General features: G+C 54.6%; 3 protein-coding genes across 4 annotated transcripts; 1 reads left to right on the top strand and 2 right to left on the bottom strand.

Moving 5' to 3' along the window:
• Window positions 1–10: 10 nt before the first annotated feature.
• H310_02904 (hypothetical protein) lies at window positions 11–1,056 on the bottom strand (the record flags this gene model as incomplete). Its single annotated transcript, XM_008866592.1, has 5 exons — window positions 11–154; window positions 214–462; window positions 514–631; window positions 685–769; window positions 819–1,056. The coding sequence occupies 5 exons, from the start codon at window positions 1,054–1,056 to the stop codon at window positions 11–13; spliced, it is 834 nt and encodes a 277-aa protein (XP_008864814.1).
• Window positions 1,057–2,858: 1,802 nt separating this feature from the next.
• Window positions 2,859–15,948, top strand: H310_02903 (hypothetical protein). Its single transcript, XM_008866591.1, has 4 exons — window positions 2,859–8,307; window positions 8,360–8,426; window positions 8,476–13,035; window positions 13,086–15,948. The coding sequence occupies exons 1-4, from the start codon at window positions 2,870–2,872 to the stop codon at window positions 15,885–15,887; spliced, it is 12,867 nt and encodes a 4,288-aa protein (XP_008864813.1). The 5' UTR covers window positions 2,859–2,869; the 3' UTR covers window positions 15,888–15,948.
• Window positions 15,935–17,364, bottom strand: H310_02902. 2 transcript variants are annotated; one of them, XM_008866589.1, is made up of 8 exons: window positions 17,189–17,364; window positions 17,061–17,129; window positions 16,868–17,006; window positions 16,766–16,819; window positions 16,618–16,720; window positions 16,494–16,568; window positions 16,365–16,422; window positions 16,143–16,307 (listed from the first exon to the last, which is right to left on the bottom strand). In XM_008866589.1, exons 1-8 carry the CDS (start codon window positions 17,306–17,308, stop codon window positions 16,143–16,145), a joined length of 783 nt encoding a protein of 260 aa, XP_008864811.1. In that variant the 5' UTR covers window positions 17,309–17,364. The 2 variants fall into 2 exon arrangements, with proteins under 2 accessions (XP_008864812.1, XP_008864811.1); XM_008866590.1 differs by having other exon boundaries at window positions 15,935–16,422.
• Window positions 17,365–17,424: the final 60 nt, after the last annotated feature.

Here is a 17,424-nt window from a genome sequence, read left to right as displayed (position 1 = left end):
GACGCAAACGTCAGCGAACGTTGAAAGGACAGGACCAACCTCGATGTCGGGACAAGTTGGTCGCCGTCGCAACGTTAACATACCCTTCGTCGCCGCGTAAAGACGTCATTCCATCGGCCACAGGCCACGGGGATCGGCAGTACATGCACGTGAGCTACCACGGCGCGACGTAAGGCTTCAAACCACTCACACACTTGCAGCAACCAACTGTACCTGGGCAACCAGGGCGCGCCGCGACTTTTCCCACTGGGTGAAGCACTCGGCGTGGATGTTGTTGCCGCATTGCTCTTTGCACCACACCACCGGTCGCCCGTCCGCGAGCGCTTCAAAGCAGACAGGGCAATCCGAGTCTTCCAGGGGTTTCTGCTGGACACCGTCCGACTCGTCGTCGCTGCCGGCAGCCAACTTCGCGGTCGCAGCGCGATAGCGGTCCACAATTGTTTCAGTGGCGATCACCGCCAACTTCGCGGTCGCAGCGCGATAGCGGTCCATAATTGTTTTAGTGGCGAGCACCGTCGGTTCGACTTTGGTAGCTGCCTCAAAAATTTCGCGCAATTCGGTCGTCAACAACGCTTTTTGCAACTCGTGCGGGCTTGACGCAGGCAGACGTAGGCATTTCAGCCAGACGAACCTTGATACCACGAAAACACTGCATCAGACAGCGCAGACCAACGATCATCCTACAGGATGTGCTTGCACAGGTTGCCCTTGAGAAAATCGGGGCAGGTGCATGAAGGCACTGCTTTAATCGACACAGGGTAGACATTGCCTGAACGACACCACGACACGATGCTGCCAAGTCGGAAATGGACAGGTACCTGTGCTTCCGACCACGGCAAACGTTTGATGTAACGGAGACTGCACTTGCTTATCAATCAAGTACAGGCGTTGGTGGAGGGCGCGTGTGGTCTTTCGTAAGTTGGCTCGCGACGGAGCGAGCCAGTCGCTTCTCGAACACAGCGGGGGTGGCTGTACTGCCTTGTTGTGGCTGCGATGCCTGCGCACGCTTTGCTTTGCGGCTACGTCTTGTTCTCGCGACATGGGCTTCGTCTTCATCGCCAGGGTGGATGCCCTTGTTCAAAAGCAGTGGTTGCGGCGCTGGTTTAAATGATGCAACATTCTCATGCAGGTGCGACGTGGGAATGTGACGTGTATGGGGAGGACATGGGGTAGTACCCCAACTCTGGGAGGGAAAGGTTGTCTTGATCCAGTGGGTGGCAGCTCCAGGATAGGTCGTGGATGCATGCGCAGGTGTCGAATCCATTGATGGACGGTGGCATAGTGACTTGGGTAGTCCGCGGATACGACCTCCCGCTGGTCGGGACTGCCCCTTGTTGTGCCGATGCGATTGACAGCAATGTGGCAATGCTTGGGAGAGGAATGTGGCGCTGTCCATGGACTTGATGAGATGCATACGATGCAGGATTTGGTCGGAATGGAGACCGTCTTTCGGGTTGGATCTGTTGAACGAGTGGTGCCAGCTGCGGAACGACCATTTGCTGGGATCGCAGGGTTGTCGCCGCCTGGTTGCCATACGCGCGTTTGGGTTTCTTTGCGGCTGGGTATTCGTGTTGATGTTGCCAATGTCGAGGTGAAGGTGCGCCGACGTCTTGCACGCATCGCTTCGTGTCCCGTTCGATGCGATCGTCTCTCGCGTGATGCTCCACGATTGCACTTGTGGCAAAATCGGTAATCGACTGCGAGGCCACCCCGTTGACCCCTTGGCCGTGATAGTTCACAACATAGGGTTCGACGAGGGAGTGTTCATGGCGGAGTCGTTCGTTGCGGCGGCGGTGGTCGTGTTGCTTGCATGCGCGATGCGGTTTGGTAGCACCATTGTCAGAGGCAAGTCCCCTGTTGTTGCAGAACCATCGATCGATGCGCGCTGGGTCAACGCCTCCCAATTATTCCACCCCGATCTGGATCCGCCACGCGGCGCACTCCTTTCGTGAGTTGCACCCCGCCCGCAGGTGCTGGACTAGCACTTCCTTCTGCGCCGCCGTGAACAACATCCCGCCATTCCAAGAATACAAGCTGCAGCAATCCAAACTGTGTTCTCGTATATGCTTTTCCACAGGTCTCGAACCGTGATGGCAACATGAATGCACTTCTGGCCAGGCCAAAGCCGAGCTCGTCCGCGCCGGCCATCTGGACGATAAGAAGGCGTTTTCATACCGTGCTTGCAACTCCCAAGGCGCCGAGACTTCGCCCGACGGGACTTGTCGTGGGCTGTGTGCGACTGCCGCGCCGAATTGCGTTCGACCTGTGAAACGAGTGCATCGAGGGGTTCCACCCGTGGGCAACCAGGCATTTCTCGACAAATCGTGCCTTGTGCGTGACGAGTAGTGTCCCTGACTTGCAAGCGACGTTTCTCTCTTGTTTGGTGTAGGTACGGCTGGGTCAGGAAAACGTCTGCGAGTCACGCTGACACGACGACCAATGTCAACACAGTCTAGTGTCATATCCATGCTTCATGGGAACGGTGGCATGTGCTCGAATACTGTCGAGACCTCTCCACGACGCTGGACGTACCGGCAACCAGTGCGCTCCTGCGTTAGGACAGATGCGCCAGAACACGCCCCGAACATTGCCGAGCCTTGCGTCCCCTTTGCTTGACATGATGTTGAGGAAATGCTGCATTCTCCCCGTTGTCTTGGGTGCCCCCGCTCGAGCCCACTTGGAACCGCGATCGCTCTCGGTCGAGTTGAAGCGAACGTTTGGGTGGCACTTTCTGACAAGACCATCATTCCTGATTTCAATATTCATGTCCTTATACTTGTTAATTATATGTAGAATAGAGCGACAGAATAAAAATGGGCACGAATCAATCCCGGAGAAGATCAGTCAGTGTTTTGTGGAGGCGATCAACATGACGACGGCGGTGGGGTCGAGCGACAAGAGCGCCGACGAGCTGAGTCAGAACGACTGGCTTGCGATCCAATTGCCAAAGGAAATCCTCCGTCATGGAGGAAAGCTGGCACATCACTTCCGCACGCTCGCACTGGACGCTCCGGAGGAGGCGAAACGTGAGATTCTGCGAAAGCTCGACACCCTCAAGAGAGAGGCGACGAAAGAAATCCCTCCAGGTGTATTCGACGGAAACGACTTGGACCGAATTCGCATCTTTAACTTCTCGAACGACACCGCCGCCGACCTCAAGACGTTTCAGACGTCGACACCGTCGGCGGTCCTGCGTGAAGTCCAATTCTCCCAGACGCCGGTGTCGGCCAACAATTACCAAGTGACGTGCCTCCAAGAGTCGTATTGTTTCCAGACGCATCTGGACCTTCTCGCACGATGCGTGCAAACCCCTTCTAGACAAGACGCGAACGCCGATAGCACGTATCCTGTGTCGGCGCACGACCCCGCCATCTTCCCCGAGAAGCTCTTTTCCCTCGCTTCGTGTCGCCTCCAGCTTGAAATGCTTTCATCGTTTCGGCAAATCAACCCGACGTTCTACCGCAATGGCATGCGAGTTCTCATTCGAACGGTGTTGGAGTGTCCACCTCAAGCACTGCAACGAATTGTGCCCAAGACCGCCGAAGCAGCGATCTTACAGTCCATGTTTGAATTCTGCACCCACGTGGTCGATGATGCAGACAGCACCCCCGCGGAAAAGGTCTCTGCGTTGTCGTTGCTTCTAGCGTTGGGGGAATCGAGTGGCCTCGCACATCACCTGCTTGTCGTAGTCGAGTCGCTTCTGCTGAACCGCATTGGTGCTGAATTCCCTGACGACAACTTTTCAACGGAAGTGACGCACCTTGTGACTCGATTTGAGTCGTACCGAGCCAACTTTGAACTCGGATCGATCCAGGCGAAAGTGATCAAGACCATTCGCCTCCAAGAGGACGACGACAGCGTGTGCGGCACGATTGCGAGCGATGGCAAGTACATTTACGCGTTTTCTGGCCAAGGGTTGAGTAAATTGGGCACGGGGTACCATGGCACCATCCTTGGCAACGTTTACGCGACGCAGCCACTCAGCACGTTCATGGAGTGGTTGGGCTGGTCCAACACGAACGACATCCACTACTTTGTCTACCTGGTGCACGTCCACCGCAAGCTGTTTGTGTGGTTTGTCCGTCGTGACGATGAGTCAACGATGTCTCCGTTCATGTTTGAGCTCTCGGATGCCGATCTGGACATGGTAGCTCGCGACTGCGATGACGCCGGCACGGTCGAGTTGATCGAGTCCGCCAGGAACGTTGAGTTTTGCAGCGACGGACTGTACATGTATGTCGTGGCATCGACGCCGACGTCCCTCGCGTGGAGAAAAGTGGACCCGGCCAACAACTGGAAGTGCTTTCAACACGAAGTCCTCCACTTTGCCACGAATGTGCCGAAAGAAGCCCACAATTTGCTGACAGGCGATGTGCTTCCGTTCTTCTACACGAATGGCCACTACCTGATTGGAACGATCAAGCGTGACACCACGCTCTACGAGGTGTCGATTGCGTTGGCAACGTCGACAGTTCACGTCGCCTCGGTTGAGAGCGCGCTGGTGCCGAACGCGATTTGCTTTGATGCGTGCAACAACTTGCTGTGGAGCACGTCGTCCAAGTCGGTGCTGTGCCACCCTAACACAGGCACCCATGTCATCCTGCGACCGGAGCGTCTTTTAGATGCGGACATCCAAGCAGAACTGAACCAACCGCTGACCAGCCGCATTGTTGGGCTGCGCATTCTCGTGCAACTTGAACGCATCGTGGATTCGCACCTTCCGGACGACATCAACCAAATGGATGTCAGCGACGACGCGGCCGCGATTCTGTTTGGCGTCGACGTCGACGCGTCGACGTTCAAGTCGCTGATCGAAATCGTGTCGTACTTTGCCGCCCTCGGGCCTTCGCTTCCAAAGTGGCAAGAATTCGTCATTCTCGTGTGCCTGAAGATGCTGTCGCTCAATACTCTGCATTGGCTCGTTCACAAGAAGAAAGAAATCGCCGACGTTGTCCTCAATTTGAATTTTCCCGTCGTGCTCAAGGCACTCGTGGCCACTTCGCCCAACCCACGAATCGTCGAGGCTGCTCGCCTTCTCTTTGTGCTTTCCATTGATATATTCCATCCAACCGTGTCTGCTCAGTGGCAGCTCCTAGTGTCGTACGTGGAAAAGTTGCATGACCACACTCTCGCGCCCGAAGAACGATCTGTTGTCGAGCTCGTGGTAGATCGCCTCTCGTCCAAGCGAAAGACGCAGGAAGCAGTCCAAGAAGCTGCTTCGAAAGACTTTGACGGCATGCAATGGTTTGAAAAGCTCGTCGCGTTGTCCGTCGCGAATGTCAAGCATCTTCTTGTGGACAGTACGGACACGGCATTAGCAGCCGTTGGACAAAAACTCACGCACTTGGTGTATTCGGTCGTCCACGGCATCCTCGGTGGCGTGTCGGGAAAAATTGTCCCCGTCTCTGTTTTGCAACGTGTATTTAGTCTCGTGGTACACGGCTGCGTCGAGCTATGCGACCTCGACGTTTCTGCGCACCTGGAAGTGCTTGAAACGAGCATCGTTGGTGAAGTTGCCGCGTCGTTCGTGGGCTTTACCCAAGTAATCCTTGACGGGCAGTTTGACGACCGCGATAAGTGGGAAGTTGCGTCGTTGAAAGACATGGCGCAGCAACTTCTGTCGCTGCTCAAGAAGGTCGTCCCGCTGATCGATGCCGTGCCAAAGGACGAGCGCGAACAAAGCATTGATGTCCAGTACGTGGGCAAGTCGAGTGTCGAGATGGAATCTGCGCACGAGTATTCGAACGACATGCACGAGCTCAAGGAACTCCGTTTGGATGGCGCAACATCCATGACGATTACATTTGACAGTCGGTCGCGTACTGAGCTCAACTACGACTACGTCACGTTTTACCACGACAGGACGTGCACGGCGTATTATGGCGAGGAAAAGTACTCGGGCCGCGATTCGTCGTACAACTGGCCTGGCGTCGGCCACAACCCGCCGTTGGTGATTGAAAGCGATTCGTGTTACGTTCTTTTTCACTCGGACGGGTCCACGGTCGACTGGGGGTTCAAGTTCACCGCGGTGGCTAACGTTTGTGAGAACAACATGTCGCTGGAGTTGCATTGGCTCGTGGCCGTTGAAGTGCAGATCTCGAACTTACTCACAACGATTGCCACGATCGGACCAAAGTGGATGCCCCTCGAGTGGCTCGAGACCGAACAACATCAGTTTCTCGACTGCGATTTGCTCCATGGTGGCATTGACACGTCCGAAGCGACTGAAGTGTCGGTGTTCTTGAATGACTTGATCGAACTCAACTCCCCCGACACTCCCGCGGCACACCTGGCAAAAATTCTCAAGCAGCACACAATTCAAGACCAAGGGACGGTGGCACACATCAACCGCGCTGTCCGCGCCGTCGCAGCCGCCATGCTTCACCACAACATGTGGAGTGTCGACGCGTATGCACTCGGTCAAAGCCGACACACCGACCCGAATCCGTCCTTGTTGAAGGCGTGGAAGAATGCTCAAAAGATGCGCAACTGGTTTGATCTCGGGGATGCCAAACGTGCTACGAGAAAGCCGGACGAAGCAGCCTCTGCGACAAAGCCAAAGCTAAGCCGGCAGCCGTCGGCATATGTCGGCGCCTCCGACGATGCGCTGCGCAAGTTGTGTGCAAATGTCGAGGAGCGTGCCAAGTTTTTGTTGTCACTTGCCCCGGCTTCGTTTAGCTTGGCGACAGAGTCCGAAGACCCCATGGGTGCGAAGAAGCGGTGGAATTTGCTGGCGCAATATGGAACTTCGTTGAAGAAAGGTGACAGCACCACATCGCTCTTGAAGAAGTGGCACTCTCTTGTCGACGAAGTTGAGGCAGCGACAGAATTAAAACGAAAGATGCTCTACCGAAAGCAATCGGCCGGACGACACCAAGGCTGCCATGAAAAAACCGTGACGGAGCTCGTCCTCGAGTTCGTCCAGAGTGACGTCGTGGTCGGGGACCTGGCTGCCGCCGTGGCCTTGCGCAATCGCCGCGCCCAGTTTCGGTTGCTTAGCTTGACAATTCTGTACCAAACGTCCGAGATTAGTCGAAACAACAGGCTCCAACACAACTTGCTCGAACGCTTCGTCAAGTCCATCTCAGACCTGGATACGAACAAGGTCCACTTTCTCACGCACACACACGGATGTTCGCTGTCCCTGCGGAACAACGCTCGAAGTGTCTTCTCCAAATGCCTTGAAGTGTTTACAAACATCCTGCGAACGACAAATGCAGCGGCTCCCTGCACCCCAAATCTTCTCACGAGCGTTTTGAAGTGCGTTGCGATGGACTACGATTTGAAAGATGCCCACTTGATCTTCAAGAGCGACGTCATCCCTGCAGTTTTTAACTTGCTACTGTCATCCGACGAGCGGGTCCGAAAGACAGCGCAAGCCACCGCCCGCGTTTTCTTGGAACGTTTCATGGTCAAAGAAAAGGAGTCCAACCTGCAAAAACAACTCTGCACTTGCGTTCAGCACTACTTGGACTGCGTCCACAAACCCGCTGGAGCTGGCGTCTTCCTTCCAATGGAAGGATCGCTCTTGAATTCGGACGCCCCGTTCGTGTCGTTGGGCGTGTGGGTGTACGTTCCACAAACCCAGTGGCGACAACTTCGACAAGGCGATCGAGTGGTGAAGGGGCCGCAGTGGAAGGACACCGAAAACGTGCCAACGAGCGGCGTCGTACTTGCCATTCACGGAAACGACCTCTCGGTCGAGTGGGAAGCTCATGGCAATACCAAGGCGAAGAAGGGCTTTCACAAGTTTGACGCGGACAAGAATATGTTGGAAGTCATCCCTGTCGATCAAGACCCGAGCGGACAAATTTTACTGCGCACGAACCATACCCATGGCCCTTGGGGCGAGATCAACCTTCGCTTGACAACCGAATTGAAGATTGAAGGGACGGTCAGTCTAGGGCCGTCGCAGTCGGCGACTCTCGTCACAGCTGCTCCCGTTCGTGTAGACCAGTGGCATTACGTATCGTTTGGCCGCAATGGAGACTCGCTGACGTTGACGATTGACGGGACCGATACAGTCGAGGAAACACTCCACAGCGTTTTGCAGTCCCATGACTCGTCTCTTCCGATTCACGTTGTCGAAACACCTCATCCATTCCACGGTCAAGCGGAGCAATGGTCGATGTTTCCCGTATCGATTCCACACGCCAAGCTTGTCCGAGTGACCTTTGACCCGCAGTCCAACTTGACGCAAGCCTCCAACTACGTTGCGATCTACTTGGACGAGACCATGGAATGCGTCTATGGCGAAAACATGTACAACCAAGCGTTCAGCAACTTTCCTGGGGTTGGCGACAACCCGTACGTCTCTGTGTATCCAAGATGGACTGTAACTCAAATGAATCATGCACAGGGCGCTCGACGTACCATCCGGCGAATTTGTCGTGGGGCTGTTCACCGAAGACACGTCAGAACTCTGGGTACAGCGATCTAGACGTGATCGTGCTACGAGCTGACGAGTGACTGTAGGGATTTCGAATGACGGTTCAAGTCGTTGAAAGTACCTCTCCTTCCCCCAACACCAACAAAATGTATCAAGTGTATTTTGGAGAGGCGCCGAGGCGTGTGTCCAACCAAAAGGCAGCGAAGTGCTACATTGAAGACTTTGAGTTACTCGAAGCTCCTCCCACGAAAATCCCCGCGAAAGCCCCAGCCGCCGTGATACCCTTGCATGGCGCCGAAATGTGTATCCATGCTCTGAGCTTGATCAGCATGTGCCTGTTCAGCCAAAACGAATATGGCAGCCAAGTGATTGCCCCGCCGGCGCCGCTTAGCCACGTGCTTGACCTTGCGTTCGCGTCGAACTTGCCCGTGTCGGTGCGATGTTGTGCCGCCACTGTGATGAGCCATTTCCTGTCGCACGTTCAAGTCGATCTTCAAGGCAAACAACAATACATCACGAAAGCATTTGCAAGTCTAGCCACGATGTTGGATCTGTGGGGAAAAAAGCGACCGAAAGTCCAGTTGTCGGCGGCGTCGGCCATGTGGCTGGCGTCGTGCTACGCTGCATTTCTTCGTGCGTGTTGTCATCAAATTGATTTGGGGTCTGACATAGCCCCAACCTTGATGCAAATGTTGCAAGACAAGAGATCGTTCGATCAAGTGCTGTCTGCTTTGGCCGTGATGGGCGGCATGTACGACGGTGTATTTGTGGGAAGCCGAGTCAACTGCCTCGTGAAAGCAGACTCGATTGAAGTGGGGACTGTTCTCCAGTTCGACGTGTTCGGGAACAAGCGCACGGCACGGGTGCTGCTTGACATGGACATGACCAAGGTGGATTCGTTTCCGCTCGACAAATTATCCGTCGCTCCTCAATGTCCGAACTATCTAAATGTCTTGTACGACCGGCTGACTCCGTACTTGAACGCGCTCGTGGACGTCTTGCATGGGTTGAACTCGAACGAATCGCTCGCTCAACTCGATGCCCAGGCCCGTCTGATGAAAGCGATCAACTTTTTGTTTCAGCACCTGCCGCAGTCGTCAGTCATCCCGTCGCTTCGGCCGTCTTTGATGGAACTGGCGTTGTTGCATCAAGAGGGAGTCTTTCTGCGCGAAAAACCAACCACACACGTGTACGAGTCCCTTCACCCGTACCGAGATGGCCAAGACGTGTACCAAACGATTGTGATGAGCAATGCCAAGTTGCTCAAGATCACGTTCGACCCTGCATCTCGAACGGAACAAGGTTGCGACTACGTGACGTTTTACAAGGACGAGTCGCACTCGGAACGATGGGGAAATGACACTTACAGTGGTCGAGACGGATCGGAAAACTTTCCAGGGTTTGGCGGGCGATCGGCGCTTGAAATCCCCGCTGACTCGTTCGTCCTGCATTGGCATTCCGACAGCTCGAACAACGATTGGGGGTACAAATTCACTGTCGAAGCCGTGTACAGCGACATTTCGTCGACATCGTTTACGCTCGACGAGTTGAGTCAACGAATGTACCACCTGTCTGAAATCATGTACGAGCAGCCTCAACACACCAAGTTGCTTCCTCGCGTTGTACCCTTGGAAGCCACCAGTCACTTGCACAAGAAATATCGTGCTGTCGACACAGATGCGCTTCTGTACTTGAAGGACGAACAGTCGGTGGACTGGGAAGTAGGCATCGCCGAATGGACCGTACATGAACAACGCGATGAGGACAGTCCCGAGATCATCACAATGCGTCGCGGGAATGTAGTGACAGTCCTGGAATTTGACGACGAGAAGGGATGGGTGCGAGTCAAGTACGTCGGGCTCACCGGGTGGTGCAAAGTCAAGGAACCTAAGAGTCTCCATCGAGTCTCTCGACTTCCGTCGTCAGAGTTTTCCATGCGCATTCCCGGATGGAATGACTTGTATACTTCACTACCCAAGCCCGACGAATTGGTGGTCACAAAGCGCGACGATGCCGACAAGTTCAAGTCCCATTTCGACGTGGACACGATTGAGTTCCAGTCAGGCGATGCATACACTACGCTGTTGCGGGAGTTTTCGCAGTCGATGGCGATCAAATATGCAAAGGACTGCTTGCGGTCGTATCTGTCATCTGGCCTCAAAGACGATGTGTTGCCCGTCGACACTTTTGTGCAGCTGGCGCAGCTTTTTGCGCTCGAGAAGAACACGATTGGTGATACGCTCGGACAGCGGCTCAAGATCCTTGCAGCGCACACAGCGTTTGCCAACGACATCGTGTCGTTGTATGTCGCGGCAGTCGACGCCTTTGTCCAGTCTTTGCCGCGGGGCCGCATTCTTACCAAAACCGTGCACGACATGCTCCGCGACTCGGTCGTGAAGATTCATTTTCCTGGCGCGACGTCGATCCGTCTTGCATTCGACAAAGAGTCGCATTGCCACGAAAGTGACGAGTTTGTCCGTGTCTACGACCAACGTGACGTCGTGGGTTCGAAATATCAAGGACCCAAAGGCAGCTCGTGGCCAGGAGTTGGTGAAACACCCCCGCTGGTCGTGAAATCCGACACTGTCACAGTGAACTTTGAATACGTTAGTGATACTGGCGGCACTCGCTTGATCAAGTTTACAGCGTATGCCGAGTACGACGACGATGAAGAGACGAAGACACCACCTCCAAAACCCGACGAGCTGGCTTCGTTGCATTTGGCCTGTTGGGTGTTTCGCGCGTTGGCATCGTCTCAAACCATACCTCGACGTTTCGTAGCGCGCGTGCTGGATTTGACCATGCAGCTGTATCAATTCATGCCGGAGGACATGCAAATCAAACTGATTGATGTGTGGGCGTCATTTCTGACCGATGTATCGATTTTCCAAGATTTGACGGCACATCAAATCAAGACATGGTGTTTATTTGTCAAAAACAAGCTGTGCCTCCAGTTCGAAAGTGAGGTGCCACAGGCCTCCGTGCTCCTCAAGCGGCTCGTCCAAGTCGTCGTTGACATGGACTTCAAGCTCGACGACTATTTGCTCCAAGCCGAATCGCTCTCCGACACATTTACCAACTTTGAGTTTGTCGCCACCGCTGCCATTAAACCTTTGGTCGAAAACGGGATGAGTGGTGTTATCCTGCCGATGAATGGCCCAGTGCTTGTCCGAACCACACAAGGGCTTGACAACGGCCTGCACGCGTGGGACGTGTTCATCAAAACGATGAAGTCGCGCATCAGCATTGGCCTGGCCTCATCGGACCAAGACAGGTTGGTGTCTGCTTACCCCGACGAGTTTGCTTTGAAACAAGGAGATGTCATTGGGTTTGAAGTGGACTTGCATTTGAAGCTTGTGACGTTCAAGCGGAACAATGCAGTGCTCACGTCCAAGCCGTTGGTGGGAGAACCGTTGTCTACGCTCTATCCTGCTGTCGTCTTGCTTCACCAAGGCGACGAAGTCTTGATCCAAAAGCAAGCGCCATTGCGATGCGTGCGGAAGACGATTACGGAGAGTCCGTGGTGGTATGCCAAGATCGTCAAGTCCGTTCGTCTTTTGCGCGGCTTGAATTCCGTGGATTCTCCGAGTACCGTCGACATTTCTGGTGAAGACACTGAAGTCAATTTCCCTGGTGCTAAGAAGCTGCATGTGGCTTTGAGCTACAACTCTGCCTTGGACCCAGAAAAGTCCTTGCAACTGACTAGCTGTGGCAAGACAGTTGTGTTGGACAGCGCCAACAATCTGCTTGCGACGTCACCGTACGTTGAGAAGAATGTCGCACCGACCAGCGTGATCCTGAAACGCGTCAGTCGGGGCAGCGACTGGCAGTACGGTAACGATGATGGTGGTCCAGGGAATATTGGGGTTATCTTGAGTCTTGAAAGCTGGGGTGGTGTCGCAAAGTCTGCAGTGCGTGTGCAATGGCTAGACAACAACATAACTGGGATCTATCGCTACGGCTTTCACGGCCGGTTCGACGTCGACTTGGTTTCGCCGTTTGCTGCCCCGTCCAGCATGCTGCTCGTCGATGGCGAGACGTTGCAAATCCAGGCAAAGCCCAAGACGACTGTGTCGCCACTGTTCAAGGGAAGTTTGAGCTTGGACGGGACGCAGCATGTTGTCATTCGTAATTTGACGTCGCTCCAACGAGACTTTACAATTCAGTTCTGGCTCAAGCTGGACAAGGTCAAACCGTGCAGTATCTTTTGTATCACGAGCGACGAAAACGCGTGGTGGATGAGCTTGTCCGTCACGTCAAGTCACGAACTGGCATTTACGATCGGTCATGTTTCCGAGGAGTCGATGGCTGTGTCCGTCGGCGGCACCCTCGAAGAATGGCATCGATTTGAAGTGTGTGCAGCAGGGTCGCTGATTTCAATCCATGCCGACTCCAAGATGCTTGGACACGAGCGTCTTCCGTCCAAGTTGAATCTTGACTCGTCGCCGGCAAGTCTTTCGTTCGGCGCTGGTCCGACCAAGTCCACGCCCGCTCACAAACTTACTGGACACGTGTTTGGGCTGCGAATTTGGAACGCTCCGTTGCACCTGCGTGAGCTCGCCGAATTTTTCGTAAACGATGAACGCCACTTGACGGAAGAATGCCCAACATTTGACCAACTCGTCGTCGAAAGCACACTGCTGGAGGTATTCTTACGGTCGTGGGTTGTTGTCATGATTGCCATCGATTGTGCTAGGTTCAGCGTCCAGTCCAGGACATTCCGCGCGCCATCGTCTCAACGTCGCAAGCCATGTCTGCCATGACCTTTGACAATCACTCGATGCACTTTGCTAGTCTTCGTCCCAAGTATCTTGGCGTTATCTCGCCATTGACGACTCCGACCAAAGTATACTACGAAGTCACGTTTTTCACGGCTGGTTGCGTGCAAGTGGGTTGGTCGTTCAAGGACTGTGCCCCTGCGGGAGCCACCAGTGGTATCGGCGATTGCAAACTGTCGTACGGTTTGAATACCGTCGCGCAGTCGAAATGGCACGGAGAGCGAGAACACATTTCGGAAGTGCCGTGGCAAGCAGGTGATGTGTTGGGGTGCATGTTGGACTGGGACGCCGGCGTGATGACGTTCTCTGTGAACGGCCGCCTCTTGGACAACATCTCGTTCAAACGAGGGGGCGGAAACTGCGGACGACCAACCCAGGAAATCAATTCCCCCACTGCGTCCATGTTGGGCGGACTCTGGGGAGATGACGAAGAGGAGGATAATGACGACGAAAATGACGGCGACGATGTCCATGATGGTAGCGACAACTCGGACCAGATTTTGACTGCACAAGATGAAGCTCTACCCGATGACTCGGTAGTTGCAGCTGTCGCTGCAGATGAAAGAGGATCGCCTTCAGTCATGGAAGCAAGTTTTGTTGGTGCTGACCAAGTGGAAATTGAACTAGAGCCAAGTTCCGAACCAGCCGAAACCGAGGGCTCCAGTGCCATGAAACCCGCGACAACGCTGACGACGCCAATCGATCAAAACGAATGGCTGCAACGAGGTGGAATTTTTCCGTCCCTGTCATTGCGCAGTGCTGACTGCATTCGTTGGAACTTTGGCCATACTCCAATGTTGCATTGTCCTGCCGACTATGTACCCATTGCCGAGGCGACGCAATATCTGGAACGCACGGTCGTGTTTGAAAAGTACGACTTTGAAGAGAAGAAATGGCAAGATGTTGCTTTCCGCCATCGCGTGAATGAGCAGAAGCCATCGTTGGAAGGTGAGTGGCTCTGCCAAGATGGACACGGCAACAGAGTTGTGGACTCGTCGCCTCATAAACGACACGGAACAATCGTAAATGCGACCGAGAAGACGTGGACCTCCAACGTCCTGCCCCCTTCATCCTCGTCGAGTGTTGGGTATGCCCTCAAAGTTCGCCCTCTCACCGTAAAAGCCAGGTCTGTGCTGACCGAGCCGTCGCTTTTTGAGCCTGTTGGCGTTCCAGGACGGCAAAAAGAATACCTTGAAATGGTGCGATATGTCAACAGTGTGTGCACGAGTCGATCGATGTCCCTGGCCGGATTGCTGTCGTCCAAGTGGTCGAGTCTCGCCCCTGACGCAGATACGTTGTTGCGTTGGCCGACGTTGGCGGAACTGACGGAAAAGAAAGCGGACCTTCCAGGTCGCTTCGACGTCCTTCTCGAGTTCAACAAGTCCCTGCGCGAGTCGTTGGGACTGGTCGAACTCACGAGCACAGCAAGCTTGGCGACGCAGATTTCCAAAGCCCGCGGGTACATCTTTGGGTTGGTCAAGCATGAGCTATGGGATTTTGTCATGGAGCAAACCAAGGCGGCGACATCCCCGGACATGGCGCTCACGCTCAACCGACCCAAGGCGTCCCGTTGGAAGCAATCCAGCAACGACTTCAATCGGTTTGCGTTGTTTGCCCAAGCGTACCGTGAAATGATCCATTGGGTCCCGTCCACGTACTGCCGATCGACCAATTTGTACGTGGTGACATTTTTGGGCGAAAACTCGATCGATGCTGGCGGTCCATACCGTGAGACTCTAAGCCAGTATTGTGTGGAGCTGCAAAGCTCGCAGCTACCGCTGCTCTTGCCAGCTCCCAACGGTCAGCACAATGTCGGCAGTCATCGCGATGCGTGGGTGTTACATCCAAACGCGCATCAGCACCATTCCGGCATGTTGATCTTCCTTGGCAAGTTGCTCGGCGTGGCGATTCGCACCAAGTACTGCATGTCGCTGACGTTGTCCCAAGTTGTGTGGAAGTTGCTCGTGCAGGACCCGATTACGTTGGACGACCTAGAAGCCATCGACACGCTCGTGGTGAGCTCGATGCGATCGCTGCGGACCATCGAGCAGAGCGGAGTGACGGAAGAAATGTTTGCCGACATTATCCATGAAACCATGACGACGCTGTCGACAGACAATCGTCAAGTCGACCTCGTCGAAGGTGGCGATGCTATCCCCGTGACATTTGCCACACGACACAAGTTTGCCGACTTGGTGGAATCGTACCGCATGCACGAATTTGACGCTGCCGCGGCGTACTTGCGGCAAGGACTTGGCATGGTTGTGTCGCTTCGGTTGCTACGTCTGTTTACGTGGATGGAGCTCGAGGCGTTGGTTTGTGGCACCCCCGACGTTGACATTGACTTGCTCGAAAAGTGTACCGAATACAGCAGCTGCAGCCCCACGAACCAGCATGTCGTGTGGTTTTGGGAAGTCTTGCGCGAGTACAACCAAGAAGCACGTCAAGCGTTCCTTCGGTTTGTCTGGGGGCGGTCTCGGCTCCCGCGGTCCGTGCAAGAATTTCAAGCAGGCCAACAATTCAAGCTCCAAGCGTTTGAGCGGCACCCGGCCGACATGTACATGCCTGTGTCGCACACGTGCTTCTTTTCGCTCGAGCTGCCACGGTATACATCGCGCGACGTGCTTTCGTCGCGGTTGACCTACGCCATCTACAACTGCATTGCCATCGATGGCGATACCAACACGATGCAAGCAAATCAATTGGGGTGGGAAGACTGACGTAGCCATCGCTAGTGTTGTCAGCATCGAGCACAATAGAAATGATTCGAGGTATACAGTGTGTTTGTGTTTATGGCGGCCGCATGGCTTGTACACGACGCTGCACGGGACCGACCCCCTCGCAACACCCCCCTCGGAATCGCCTAGCGACCATGCTCGCGATGCGACTCGAATGCCGAGCGCAATGACCACAAGGGGTCAATGTCGCAAAGCCTCGTCGGATGTGTATGGAGGACAGACACGTTCGCCTAATGCCTACAATTGCCTGAACGACATTTGCTGCTGGTACGCTTTTTCGAGCTGAATGTCGTCCATTTCATCCAGCGCCGCCGTTCCTCGGGGCTCAAGTCGTCGCCAACGGGCTTGCACGAACGACCCGAGCAATGCCAAAGCGATCCACGCACCGATGTAATAGTAAAACTGCAGCGTGAGCTCCGTGAGGATGGTCGGACGCGCTCATCGCGCATGCATCCATACCACGACGGGAACAAATACCGGCGCGTCCTGTGGAAATGGGTAAAATGTTGGCGGAAAGCTATCACGCCAAGCGCATGACGATGGATTGCCCACAGAGCAAAGGCGACCACATGAGAGAGGTTCCCGTACTTGCCCACGACGGTTCCAATCGCTTGGACGACCCAGTACGCACCAACCCACGCAGTCAATGGAATGCGGCTTTTCCTACACGTGATGATGAATCACAAGTGCAAGGCGCCGCGGGGGTACGTACTTGCCAGTGAAGAGGGCGCCGAGACCAAGGACCAGTCCAAGCAGTGCCATGACGACGTAGCCAAGCACGTTGGGGTTGGCTCGGTTGAGTGGGGAGTCCATCGCTAGGTTGAGGCCGTTAGTCCATCCGTCACTAAACCGTCGCGTACTGTGCAGCCATAGCACGTTGAGAACAGAGCCAACTTGCACGCCCAACGCGAGTCCTGTTGCGGCGCATGCGGTCAGCGCGACGTCCACACGAGGATCGGTACCAAACAGGAACTGCATGCAGTGGTGCAGCACGCACGTGAAAAATGCACAGAAGATCGTGAAACCAATGGCTGTAACGAGGGCCACCACAGGCGTGTGCTTGTCGATCGAGTCAGCAATGGCGTTTCCAACGTACCAGCCCTAAGTGGACGAGATCGATGACGAACGACGTCGAGAGGCGTGAACTCGACGAACCACAACACCACCGAGGATCCCACCTTGAACGACAAGAGACATTGTAAAGAACTTGTTGCCGAGAAAGACCTGTCAAACCCACCATCATGAAATGGTGTACCACCACGATGTCCATGTGCAATTCTTACCACGAACAAATTCAACACCAGCAACAACACGCTACAGGCCACCACCATGGCATGTAGCGTCGTAGCATCCACAACGATAGCATTTGTGCTCGATAGCACGACATCGAGGGCTTCCCGCATCGTCAACTGAGCGCCTCGTCCGTCGCGTCCGTCGGTGTGGCGATCCTGAACGGTTGTTCAAGATTTTGTGATCTTTCCCAGTCATCCTACTAGTCCATGCATACTATTTATGACTA

Source organism: Aphanomyces invadans, assembly GCF_000520115.1.
Source record: "Aphanomyces invadans strain NJM9701 unplaced genomic scaffold supercont1.4, whole genome shotgun sequence".
Classification (NCBI taxonomy): domain Eukaryota; phylum Oomycota; class Saprolegniomycetes; order Saprolegniales; family Verrucalvaceae; genus Aphanomyces; species Aphanomyces invadans.
The sequence above is the reverse complement of the archived record's forward strand: the minus strand, read 5'-3'. Positions and strand labels throughout refer to the sequence as shown.